Source organism: Pan troglodytes, chromosome 11 (assembly GCF_028858775.2).
Source record: "Pan troglodytes isolate AG18354 chromosome 11, NHGRI_mPanTro3-v2.0_pri, whole genome shotgun sequence".
Lineage (NCBI taxonomy): Eukaryota > Metazoa > Chordata > Mammalia > Primates > Hominidae > Pan > Pan troglodytes.
Genome location: NC_072409.2, coordinates 66470142 through 66483304, shown reverse-complemented (window position 1 = coordinate 66483304; position 13163 = coordinate 66470142). Strand labels below are relative to the sequence as shown.

Here is a 13163-nt window from a genome sequence, read left to right as displayed (position 1 = left end):
ACTTTGGGAGGCCAAGTGGGAGGATCATTTGAGCCCAGGAGTTCAAGACCAGCCTCAGCAATACAGTGAGACCTTGTCTCTACAAAAACTTTAAAAATTAGCCAAGCACGGTGGCATGCACCTGTGGTCCCAGCTATTTAGGAGGCTAACGTGGGAGGATCACTTGAGCCCAGGAGGTCGAGACAAGCCTGGGCAACATGGTGAAACCCCTCTTCTACAAAAACTACAAAAATTAACCAAGCATGGTGGTGCGCACCTATAGTCCCAGCTATCTGGGAGGCAGAGATGGGAGGATTGCTTGAGCCCAAGAGGTCAAGGCTGCAGTGAGCTGAGACCACATCACTGTACTCCAGCCTGACAGAGCGAGACTCTGTCAAAAAAAAAAAAGAAAGAAAAGAAAAGAAAAAAGAAAAACCTCATAAAGTACTTAGCACATTGCCTGGTGCATAGTAAGTGCTCAATAAATGTTATGTATTTGTAATATTATCATCAAATATGTGCTGAAAAACACCAAACATGTTAAATGGCCAATCAAAAGCTCTTCTCTCAGTCTCTCCTCATGTTGGAAAGACATGAAATAATAGTGGTTCTTCAGAGTGACAAGATCTCACTATGCAGGCACTGAAACCTTCAGCCACCAGGCTAGCCAAAGGGCTAAAGCCCTGGTCATGGCTCCTGCTAGAGTCCAGTCTGCCCTGCTGGGGTGATGAAAGGATCAGGGAAAGCTACCAGATAGTTCTACTGTCCAGTGGATCATGCATAGACAGCAATTTGGCTCTTTCCTATGAGAACAAGCAAAAAGGGTCTCTCTCACCCTGGTCTTATAAACAGGGGTGTAGAGGCAGCTTTGCTTCCTGCTATCTCTTAATCCCATTACATTCTTATCATTTTGTCAGTGCAGACAAAGCTCCTTAGCTCCTGCCAGTGCTCACTCCAATGCCTTCCCTTGGGGTTCACTCTTTGCGGCTACTGGGGCTAAGGATGCTTAGATCCGCCTTCCCTTGAACTTAGCTTTATGATTCCTCCCTTTTTCCCCCTTAAACATGAGGAAAATTTCTGTGTAAAATTCTGTTTGGGATCCAAAATATTTCCATAACCTTTCATTTCTAGGTAAGACCAAGAAAAGGGAAATTAAGAGAAATACCAGCCACATTCACCCATCTCAAAATAAGCACAAATTCCTAGCCTTCAAGGTGCTGGGTTAGGTTTCTGGGGAGATATAAAAAGGGATCAAGACGCAGAGCTTGCCCTCAAGAGACCCCCCCCCAAGTCCAATGGGGAAGGTTAAAAAACAATATGAATAACTACAGTGTAAAGTGCCATGATGGATGCCATGAGCAGCAGGGAGAGGGTCCAAGAGACCAGAGGAGGGAAAATGACAAAAGATAGGAACACAGGAAAGGCCTTCCAGAGCAGTCAGCCTCAGGTGTGGGCTCTGAGGACAGGGGATCCTGACCCAAGGAGGTGGGGAAGGGCAGGGAACGTATTCCAGGCAGAAGGAATGGGAGGCAGGGAGCCAGGAAAGCATGAGGCAGCTATGGGAATGCTATGGATTCATGTTCTTCTTTCAGTTTGGAGACATTTTGTAAAGAAGCAGGAACAGGAATACAAAAACTAAAGTAGTATAGTGAATAATATACTGGCAAAATTTAGCAATAAAAACTTTCAAGAAAGAAGAAAGTAAAGGGTGATTTACACATTATAGAGCAAATTGGTGACATGTGGATTTCATGAGTAACATATTCAAATTCATTTCTCAGTGATCATGAACCTAAAATCCCTAAGAGATTAGAGATGTATGTTTTCAAAGGAGGCCATGCCAAGTAAACTGGTGGATTACTCTTCCCAACATGTTAAGTAAGTTTCCTTCACTGAAAAATCTTTTGCTTGAACCATGAACTACCAAATCGAACACTTTCCATGATTTCCTTTCCTGGTCTACTTTTACAAAGTATTACCTAAAGTGAGAGGGCACACATTAGATGACATAATTTTGGGGTCTGTTACTTACAAGCAGAGTCATTTCAATGATGTTCAAGAACCAGTGTGCATTAGCTAGACTAGTTTCAAGGTACAGTAAATGTGTATCAGAGGTGATCATGATTATTGATAGGTCTAAGGGTATGTGCACTTTTGCATATTTTTCTATCCTCTGGCCCAAAATTAGAAAGCTACTGCACAAAGTAAGCTCTCAAACAGAATTTCTGTGAATCGGAACTCCCTTCTTTTTCTCCTTATTTTAACCAACAAGCCAAGTTAGAAAGAAAATCCAGACAGCATCATAGGCCATTAACCAATCTCAAATGGTGGGTATTAAAATAGGAAATAATCCCTGGTCAGTATTTCTGTGTCCTCCCAAGACCAACAGATTCTCTGCATACAACACAAAACTGGATGACATGGCCCTAGGCCAGGCTTCCTTAGCAAGCTTACCATATACCACATGCTGGGCCACTTGGGATCATTGAAATAGGTAGACTGGGCACGATTGAAGTCATAATCCCTCTTTGTCCGCTTTTTTACCACTTGCTGTTGGATCCATTCCACCTGTCAAGAAGGACATTTGGTGAGTATTCACGTTCCATCAGGGTTATCACAACATAAATGACAGTCTGAGGCATTTCCCATTGTAAGTCAAGGCTATTTAAGTCACAAGTTTCATTGTGGCTACTAAAATCTCTGAGTCTAAGTGCTCAGAGATTCCTTAGAAACCCAGGGGTTTTTTTGTTTGTTTAATGCAAGCAGGTGTTTTAGTTTTTTATATAGAGTATTTATACCTCTCAACAACAAGCTAACTTTTAGCTTTCTCAGAAATCCTATTTTACTTCCAATTTATTACAAATTGGTAATGTTAATTTTTAAGGTAATTTTTCACCCTTACTTTATACTAAGGGCTAGCCAACTTTTTCTATAAAGGTCCAAATAATACATATTTTAGGCTTTGCAGGTCACGTGGTCTCTGATGCAATCACTCATTTTGCCATTGCAGCACTGTAGATGATATATAAATGAATGGGTGTGAATGTGTCCCAATAAAACTTTATATACAAAACCAGGCTGGATTTTGTTCCACATGCCACAGTTTATAATTCCTGACTTACTGACTTAGAGTATGCATCAATTTTTAAAAACATTCTGGGATCAAAATGCTCCAGGATCATTTTTTTTTTTAAATGGCTTTCTACAACACCGTGCGGTGGAAAAACACTATTTGGAGAATTAGAAAAACCAAATCCCTAGTCCTATCTCTGGCACAAAATTGGAGAAGCCACTCAATTTCCTAAGCCATAGGCTCCCTGCCAGCTATAAAATTCAAACACGCTCTATTGGAGAAACATCTTAATATTTAGTTATAAGCTTGTTTAAACAAGGTAACCAGAAACCTTGAGTCTAATGCAGAATTTATAACCTAGTGGTAGGGGTGTGTATGGGAACACTTTCTTTAAAACAGATTATCCTTACGGCAACACAAAAATAAGCATGTTCCAGTTTTAGCGGGATGTCTCAAATGCAGAATCAGCCCTGGTGGCATTCTTCAATTTGTGCCTAAATGCTCCTTTGTTTGATTTCTTCTGGTGATAGCTCATTTAGTCACAATGCTCTGGAATGTTTTGTTCTACCATTTATCCCTCCTCTCCACAAAGGAATTAAAAAATGAGTGGGGAGGAAGGGAGCTTTGTGGTCCACTGCTGTAATTCCATATCCAGCCATTCAGTAAACATTTTAAGACCTCTCTCACCTGCTCAATTAAAAGATTACTGGAGAAGGGATCCTAAGGCATCCTTCTCAGTCAAAGTGGAGCAGCAAGGATGGGTTTGCACGTACATTTTCTATTTCCAGGAAACAATTTAACCTCTTCATTTCAAAAAAATCTAAGGGATCAGGTTCATTCACTCATTTATTCATTCAACAAACAAGTGCTAGGTACTGTGTTAGAAATACAAAGATGAGTAAGAATTGGTTTTACCTTTGAAGGACTTACACTTTACCAAGGAAAGGTAACAAGTATTCCACAATTCTCCACTTCATAAAAATATCTTTACCTCCATGAATGACATCTGACACAGGCCCTATCACTGTATTACTTAGACTATTTATGATGATTTTGACTATGCAACTTGTAATCCTTATATTACTGTCTATAAGTATTATCCTAATAAAGTTAACTAGTTCATATTTGCATGCTTGGTAAAAGAAGGCTGCTTAGACAACTCTTTTCAAAACTAATCCTATATTGGCAGTGGCCTTTCCTAATGAAGCATTCATAAACTCGACACTGCCAACCTATATGTGTGCATAAACCGGAAAGTATCATGTCTTCCCCAGTGCGGACTCATTAAAGAGACTCCTAGAGATCAGGACAGTCTATCCTGGGGTGGGAGTGGATAACAGTTCCTTAGAAGGACACTATAAATATTCATTTCTCCCTATGCATACATTCAAATAGACAAATGAAATAAGTATGTGAGAAAACCAAGTGACAGCCATTTTCCTAGATGAACTATAGGTACTAAAATAGAACAAAATATCTTACCCAACAGCATCCCTTCTATAATTTTACCAAACAAAAATGCTTAGTTACAGGACTTAGTGGCTAGAAGGTGACACAGCAACTTGGCATCTAGATTTGACTACAAGTCACTCTGTCTGATCACAGGGCTGCAATACTCAAGAAAAGTTCAGTGGGTTTTTTTTTAGTGTCAAATACCATGTATTTTGCCTGGGTGCCTTACGGGTATGTGTATATAGCCCTGTATTTTTTTGGAAAGTGGGGAAAGCACCTCTTGGATCGGAAGGTTTCTATGACTGGAAAGACCATATTTATATTTTTAAGCTATTATCCATATGTCTATCCTTGAGCTCTTTAAGGAAAAAGCCAGAGGTAATGCATTATACAGATTTTATTTCTTGCCAAGAAGCCTCATGCAAAGAAAAGACACTTAAAAATTCATTTTCATAAAACTATGGTCAGCCTAAGAGAAGGGAATTATTGTGTGCTTTGCCTCACTGGCTTAACTTTTGAAAGTTCTATTTCCAATACATTAAGGAACTACAGTTAATTCAGGGTGTAAAAGCTACAGGACCTTTGAAATCATCAGTCTATCCTTCGTTAATTTAAACATACATGTGCTACATGATTTCAGGGACACTCCCTCCCTCTACTCAGAGTACTCTCTCCCTTTGGACCTTGGTCCAAGTAAACATTGTGCATTTGCTGCTTAAGAACCTTTGTCTAAAGATGTCCTCCTTTATAAGATCCAAAACACAATTGACAGTTATGGGAAGCCTGCCCTCATAATCTCAGCTGAACTTGTATCTCATTATTTTGGAATTTGCCAGCTTTCTGACACTACACATGGGGCAAGCAACAGGAGGAAAAAAAATGTGATCATATGCATATAAATTATGTAAGTTATTACATAAATATAAATGGGAAACAAATTACGCTGTTGCTTTAAAAATGCATCCTGCAGTGATAGGGAATCAGCCCTTTAGATATTAAAAAGTATTATAATAATTAAAACACATACTAGTAGCAAAGGTCTACAGATATACCAATGTAATAGCATAGAAAGTCAAGAAATTGACCCAAAACATGTAAGAATACAGTATATGATAATGGTATTATTCTAAATCAGTAGGGGAAAAAATTACTTCATAAATGTTTTGGAACACATTGGTTGGAACAACAACCAACTGGAAAAAAAAAATAAAGCTGAAGCCATTTCTCATGTCTTAGGTCAGAATGAATGAATCAGATATTTAAATGTAAAGGTACTTTAAGAAATATGAGAGATGTTTAACACTAATCTCAGAGTGCAAGATTGTATCTAAGTATAATACAAACCAAAAAGATGATTTAGAAACTTTGACTAATTTAACTACATAAAAATAATGTGAACGACATGGCCAAAAAAAAAAAAAAAAAAAAGCACCACAGGGAAGGTGAAAGACAAACTGGGCAAAAGTGTATAGCTCTTACCATGAACAAAAGTCTATCTCCCTAATATAGAGACAGTTTCAACAATTAGTAAGAGAACAATTCAACAGGAAAAGCAGCAAAAGATAGGGGTAGAGAAACCTCTGGAAAGGTAAATCAGGTTCTTAAACATATACAATACACTTAGCCTCATGCATATTAAGACAAAAGCAAATGAAACCAAACTGAGATATCACTTTTCACCTTTCAGATACAAACAGTCTAAAGGTTGATAACATACTGTTAGTGGGGGCATGGGAAAAGGTTCATTCTCACATAATGGTGAGGGGAATGGAAACGTGTACAACTCTATGGAGGATAATTAAACAATTCCTTTAAAAAGGACGAAAGTAGTAATTCTATTTTTAGGAGTTTATCCTACCTATGTACACATGTGAATGTGCGAGGTTATTTACTAAAACACTGCCAGTAAGAACTAAAAATTGTAAACAACCTAAATATATATCAATAGAGATTAATATAATAAATGAAAGCATATCTGTATGATGGAGTAAAGTATAATACAACCATAAAAGAGAATGAAATGGTCTTAATGTACTGACAGAGAATCATCTCCATGATACAGTTAAAATGGAAAAAAAATGTAAGTTACAAATGGTTTAAAGGGATACTATATTTTTGGCATCTCTCTAAAGTGATTATACACAAAAAACCTGATAAACTGGTTGCTTTCTAGGTAGAAAACTAGTGGCTGGATACAGAGATAAGAGGGAGGCCTTCTACTGCATGCCCTTTTAAATCTTGTTACTTTTGATCCATGGGAATATGTTACCTATACACACTATCATACAATCAAAAAACAATTTCAAATATGACTAAGGCTGGGCCCAATGGCTCACACCTATAATCTCAGCACTTTGGGAGGCCAAGGCAGGAGGATGGTTTATGCCCAGGAGTTCAAGACCAGCCTGGACAACATAGCAAGACTTCCATCTTTACCAAAAAAAAGAATGTTTAAAAAAGTAGCCAGGTGTGGGGACATGATCCTGTAGTCCCGGCTACTTAGGCAGCTGAGGTGGGAGGATCACCTGAGCCCAGGAGTTTGAGGCTGCAGTGAGCCATGATGACGCCACTGTCCTCCTGCCTGGGTAGGGGAGTGAGATCCTGTTGCTAAAAAAAAGACTACAAGTCTAAATCACAATGTATTTCTTTAAAAAGCAGTTAGTGAGAAAAAATAATACATAAAAAGTGCCTTAGATGATTTTATATTATATTCCAACACAACTTAAATATTAAGAAAATTGGGTAAAGTAATAAAAAGGAGTTGGATTTGGAAAGAGCTTGGTTATTATCTTAGATTAGCTACCAGTCACCTATGTGATCTTGCAAAAATCTTTGTGGGCCTCTTTTATTTGTAAAATGAGGGAAGGCATACTAAATGTGTCCTCTACTCTCTTTCTTCCAGCTTTGAAATGTTATCTAGAGAGTCTAATTCTGTGGTTTGACTAGGAATAAACATTTCGTTAAAAACAACAGACAGGTGAGGTCGATGTTCTAGTTGATCAATGATATTAAGTCATTCTGTGAAGATACGAGATTAATATTCATAAAGGAGTGTAGTAAATCATATGTTACTCTATGATTTGAATGAAACAGTTGCCAGGAAATAAAATAGGTGGTATTACATATTTTATATCTTTTTTGAACTAACTAGCTTCGACCAATTCAGGGAAAAGAACATAAAAATACTTCCCCTCTATTTTCTTCTCTGACTTTGAAAACAAAATAGAGCATCTTGGGTGTTGTTTTTAAGTATGAGTTAGGTGGATAATGGACATAACATGTTTTTGCTATGGAAAGCGAGGGCTTAAGAAAATGTTTTAGTACTGACATGTGGCTCCAAGAAGCTCTAAAGTCCAAAGGCAACAGATCCTAGAAATTTTCTAAAAACTCTGATCAAAACATCAAAGCTAACTGGTGAGAAAAAAAAAAAAATCAGAGAATTTAGTAAAAGCATTTGTTAGACAAGGATTTTCCATACTTTACATTGTGTTCCATCTAGCAACTTATCATTAATGAGGAGTTTTTAAATATTGGCATTGTTATTTTGTCACCTTCTTAAAGAAAAAAATTATCAAGATCGTTTAAATTCTGTTTATTTCATATAGCTACTTGTGAACCAAATAAAGCCTTACTTTTGATGTGATGGAGAAGTTTTACTTGATTTGCTTGAAACAGGCATTTTGAATCTTATTTGATGACTGCAAACATCAGATGCTTCCATCAGAGAAAACATCTGGTCATGAATGTGAAGAATCATTAATTTTTGAAAGGTCATTCAGAGGGAAGTTGTGAAATAAACACTGCATATACATTCAGAACAGTGTTACCAAAGAAAATATAGGCCAAACTGAAAAAACTTGACTCTGCTGTAAAATTTTATATTTGGTTGGCTTTCTCTAAGGAAGCCAAAATTTTAGAAATGTATATTATCAACTTAATCTTGCTATATTTTGTTTATAGAAAAACTCATAGTGTTATTGTTCTAATTACATTACTCACTTTCAAAGAATTAACATCATAGTTCTCCCCTTAAGCTATTCCCCTATTATGCACCTACTTCTAAAAATTTGATTTTCCTATTTGTTGCTTGTTTCTTTTCTTCAGTTTTGATAAGATGAAATGTGAATGTGAAAAAGAAATGGTTATATCCAATCAAAGCAGTAAAATGTGCTTTCCACCCTCAAGACCCTTTCATTTACTTTTGTTCATGCTAAAAATATTTATTGAGTAGCTCCTATGTGGGAGGCACTCTCTGGATAAACTACAGGATGGCAGTGAACAAAACAGCCAACTGACTTTCATAGTTATTGATGAAAAAGTTAAATGATGCAAAAAGTAAATAATGTAAGGAGGTAGAAAGTGATTATGGAGGAAGGGATTATTTCAAGTAAGGTGGTCAAGAAACGCCTCTTTGAAAGATGTGATATTTTAATAGAATTTTGAATAATGAGAAACCATCTGTGCAGATTTCTCAAAGAAGATATTACGGGCAATGTGACCAGCTAATGCAAAAGCCGTCTAGAACAACTGTGTACCTTTGTATTTTTGTTTACAGTTCATCCATGAGCTACAGATGCCTATTGCAATCCCTCAGGCCTACTAGTATTGCATTCGCCCTCCAGTGGACAGACAAAGAAAGAAGCTCACTCAAATCATGGAAGCAGAACCAGCCATCTGGTCGACTAACTGTGGGCTCCTGATTACCTGGAATATAATCTAGAAGGGGGATACAGGTTCCAGCTGAACTTGTCCCCACAACTCCACCAACTTCTCAGCTAATGGTGATAAACTCAGCTGAAAGAGGGATCAAGCAAGGCCCTCTAAAGCATGAGGCCCTAGGCAAAAACCCTCTTGCCCAGATCTGGAGGTAGTACCCTTGTGATGCTAGCCAGTATGAACTGGTTTTTTTTTTAGACGGCTTTGATGAACATCTGTCTTTTCAATTAAATTATGGAGTAAAAATCACAGATTCAATCAATGCTGCCATCTAAACAGCAGATAAATTATAAAATAATCTCTATGATAAAAAGTGTCCCAGGGCAGACGCCATAATCCCAGCACTTTGGGAGGCCAAGGTGGGCTGATCACCTGAGGATAGGAGTTCCAGACCAGTCTGACCAACATGGAGAAACCCCGTCTCTACTAAAAATACAAAATTAGCTGGGCAATCCCAGCTACTTGGGAAGCTGAGGTAGAGGAATCGCTTGAACGCGGGAGGTGGAGGTTGCGGTGAGCCGAGACTGTGCCATTGCACTCCAGCCTGGGCAACAAGAGCAAAATTCCATCTCAGAAAAAAAAAAAAAAAAAAAAAAAAAAAGGGAAACATTCAAACAAAGCCTAAAATTCAACTTAGTGCACCATCAGATGTATGTAGATCATTGTACTAGGAATCAGAAGACACAGTGACTTAATCCTTTGATTTTGGATATTAACGCCTCTGAAACTCTATGAAAAAAGAAATAATATCAGTTGTTGGATGAATCTTGCTAAACAATTTAACATTAAATTAGGTTTTATAAAAACAAAGTAATTCTTTCTGGAGCTATTAAAACATCTAAAAACATCCTGTGTGTGATCTTTACACCTACTGTAGCAGCATGATTCCCTCTGTGCCCAGAGCTAGGCTAGACTCTGCCACAGATGGGCAGTGTAGAACAAATTGGGAAAACATACTACTCAAGTTCATGGTAGAGGACTACCAATCACTAGTCTGGCCACTTGGGCAAATCACATAACTTCTTGGTATTCTATACTCTCATTTGTAAAATGGAATTACCTGTATTGTTAAGAGGGTCACACTTACAATGTGCTTCACAATTGCAAGCTCCCAAAGTACTTAGTAACTTGTGTTTTAATTGCATGTTTCCACGGCTGGCTTGGGGCAAAAGAAACTAGGTTTTAGATCCCTAGTACCAAAGACGATGCTTGACAACAGGCCCTCAAGAAATAGGTAAGGTGAATGGATATTTTTACCTTGTAAATACATTTCTTGGTAGGGATGTCTAAATTTTCTCCTTATTAAAAGAAAAAATAGGAAATTTTAAATAGAAGGGAGAGGAAAAAAAGGAGCCAAAAATTTAGGCTTAATCCTGTCAAGTTACAAAATGTTTCGTATTTCAACAACAGATAGATGGTAGCACAAGGATGATTATATTACTAGCAATGAACAACATGTAAAAATATTAATGAAGGATATGATCTTTCTTTACATAATTCTATGTTTTTAATGTTTTATTGACCCCTTCTCTGTTTGACACCCACTTGAAACCCACTCTTGGCCGGGCGCAGTGGCTCAAGCCTGTAATCCCCGCACTTTGGGAGGCTGAGGTGGGTGGATCACCTGAGGTCAGAGCTCGAGACCAGCCTGGCCAACATGGCAAAACCCCATCTCTACTAAAAATATACAAAATTAGCCGGGCGTGGTGGGAGGCGCCTGTAATCCCAGCTACTTGGGAGGATGAGGCAGCAGAATTGCTTGAACCCAGGAGGTGGAGGTTGCAGTGAGCTGAGATCACGCCACTGCACTCCTGCCTGGGTCACAGAGTGAGACTCTGTCTTAAAAAAAAAGAAACCCACTCTTGTACATATTTTTATCTTTTGAGATGGAGCCATTTCCTCCACCTTACCTGTCTTACTGGTAAGACGGGAGGAAATGGCTCCATCTCAAGAGACAAAATCTCAGAAGGAAAGAGATAAAATCTCAGAAGCAAAAAAGACAGTGGGTACAATTAAAATGGATAAACACAGAAGAACAAAGTAGGTGCTGACACAGGTCAAGAACCTGGAATATGCGGCGGATGGGGGGCGGGAGAGTATCAGGAAGAACAGTGAATGGATGCTGGATTTAATACCAAGGTGAAGGGATGATCTGTGCAGTGAGCCGACATGGATGGCACACGTTTACCTACGTAACAAAGCTGCACATCCTGCACAAGTACCCCTGAACTTAAAATAATAGTTAAAAAAAAATTTCATTGTATGTATGTTTATCCATCCACCCATTAAAAAACAATTTGGTTTATTCCAATTTTTGGCAATTATAAATAAAGCAGTTATAAATAAACATATGACTCTAGAAATAGATATGAGCAGTTGTTTCATAAACTGCAAAGGCCTAGGTTTCAATCAAGTCAATGAAACCTATGATGTTAAGTGATGCATTCTCCCAGACTAATAAAAGACATCTCCAGCATTTCAATGGTCAATGCCAAGTCCATAATCAAAGCACAAAGCAACAGAAGTATGAATTTAAAAGTACTTACATAGGGGAAAATACAAAGAGGATAGAAATGACTGTCAACCAACTCTTACAGCTAAGTGGAAAAAAGGTGCCAAACTGATAAATTAGGGGATATTTCTTTAACATTTAAATATTAAATACGATTAAACATTTGAATTTTAATATTTTGATATTAAATATTAATATTTCATAAAAATATTAACATTGCAACATAACATAAATATTGAATAAAGTATTTAATATTTTAAACATTTAAATTTAAGACTACCCATCTTGGCTGCTAGTAATAATACCCATAAGCAACTGTTTTTTCACCACTTGTAAGGACAATTTTTTTTTTTGGCTTTACTTCATCCTTGCAGGAAAGATAATTTCAAAGACTCCAGGCTCATTTTTCCATTGATGATGTCGCTCCCAAAACTTGCTGAAAATCTCTCAAAGGCAAGACACTTATTTTATATTTGTCTCAAGTAAATTTGTTCTTTGGGACAAGTTTAATTTGTCCTCTGGGGAAAAAAAAGGATAGCTCCCTTATTCCTAGCCATGCCAAGATGCTTTCTAGAGGGTAAAAAGAACTTAGTTTATGTAAAGAGAGAGAGAGGGAAAAGAGAGAAAAAGGTGTGTGTGTGTGTGTGTGTGTGTGTGTGTGTGTGTGGTGTCTGTGTGTATGCACCCAACATGAAGTAGGGGGTTGGGTATTAACAGGAAAAGCCAGTGATGAGAACTCATTAAATACTTGTTGAATGGAAAGACTATATCCCCAAACCTTCCATTTTCTAACCTGTATTTCAGGTTATTACATTTTAAACTTTAGGACATCTCATTTAATCAATAAAAGGAAATTTGCAAACAATTTCGATTGCTCATGTATTAAAAGGAAACAAATTCTAAAGTACCTAAAACAAATTCTACTGTCTGAATGCCACCTGGGGTTAAATTCATACCATTTGATTAAATGCAGTCTTAATTCAGAGATTGAACTGGGACAACAAAGAATACCCCCCAGCTTCACTCCAGGGTCAAAATCATCACTGCATGAAAAACACAGTGGCATGACTTCATTCTACATTTATTTGTCTTTTGAATAATCATCCTCTAAGCAATTTGAAAGCCAAGGCAAGGTAATTAATAAAATCTATTCAACATTTAAAGTAAATATATGTTACATCACTCTGGTCTTAGTATTGTTGAAGTTTTAGATAACTGCAAGAATGACAATTTTACCTTAAAACAAAGCATTAATCACTTAATGGGTTTTTGTTCTTTGACCAATCCCACAAATCTGTGCCTAAATCATTTCAGATATTCCCAGATCTGTATTTGCAAAAATTGGATGCCCTCAAGTTGTATATCAAGTGAATACAAAGAGGAGCTTTATTTTGTACAGAGTAGAGAAATTGTTCAATTCAGCTGAGATTA

The 13163-nt window shown here is 37.4% G+C and overlaps 1 protein-coding gene across 8 annotated transcripts in view; it reads right to left on the bottom strand.

The window, feature by feature from the left end:
- Positions 1–13163, bottom strand: part of PCSK5 (proprotein convertase subtilisin/kexin type 5) — a 465695-nt gene that overhangs the window by 368125 nt on the left and 84407 nt on the right. For all 8 annotated transcript variants that reach the window (XR_010148685.1, XR_010148686.1, XM_016960969.4 and 5 more), the window contains exon 3: positions 2434–2547. Coding sequence is in view for 6 of the 8 variants with exons in the window: in XM_016960969.4 (XP_016816458.3) it covers positions 2434–2547 (114 nt within the window). In the remaining 2 variants the exon portion in view is untranslated. The remainder of the gene's footprint in view (positions 1–2433; positions 2548–13163) is intronic.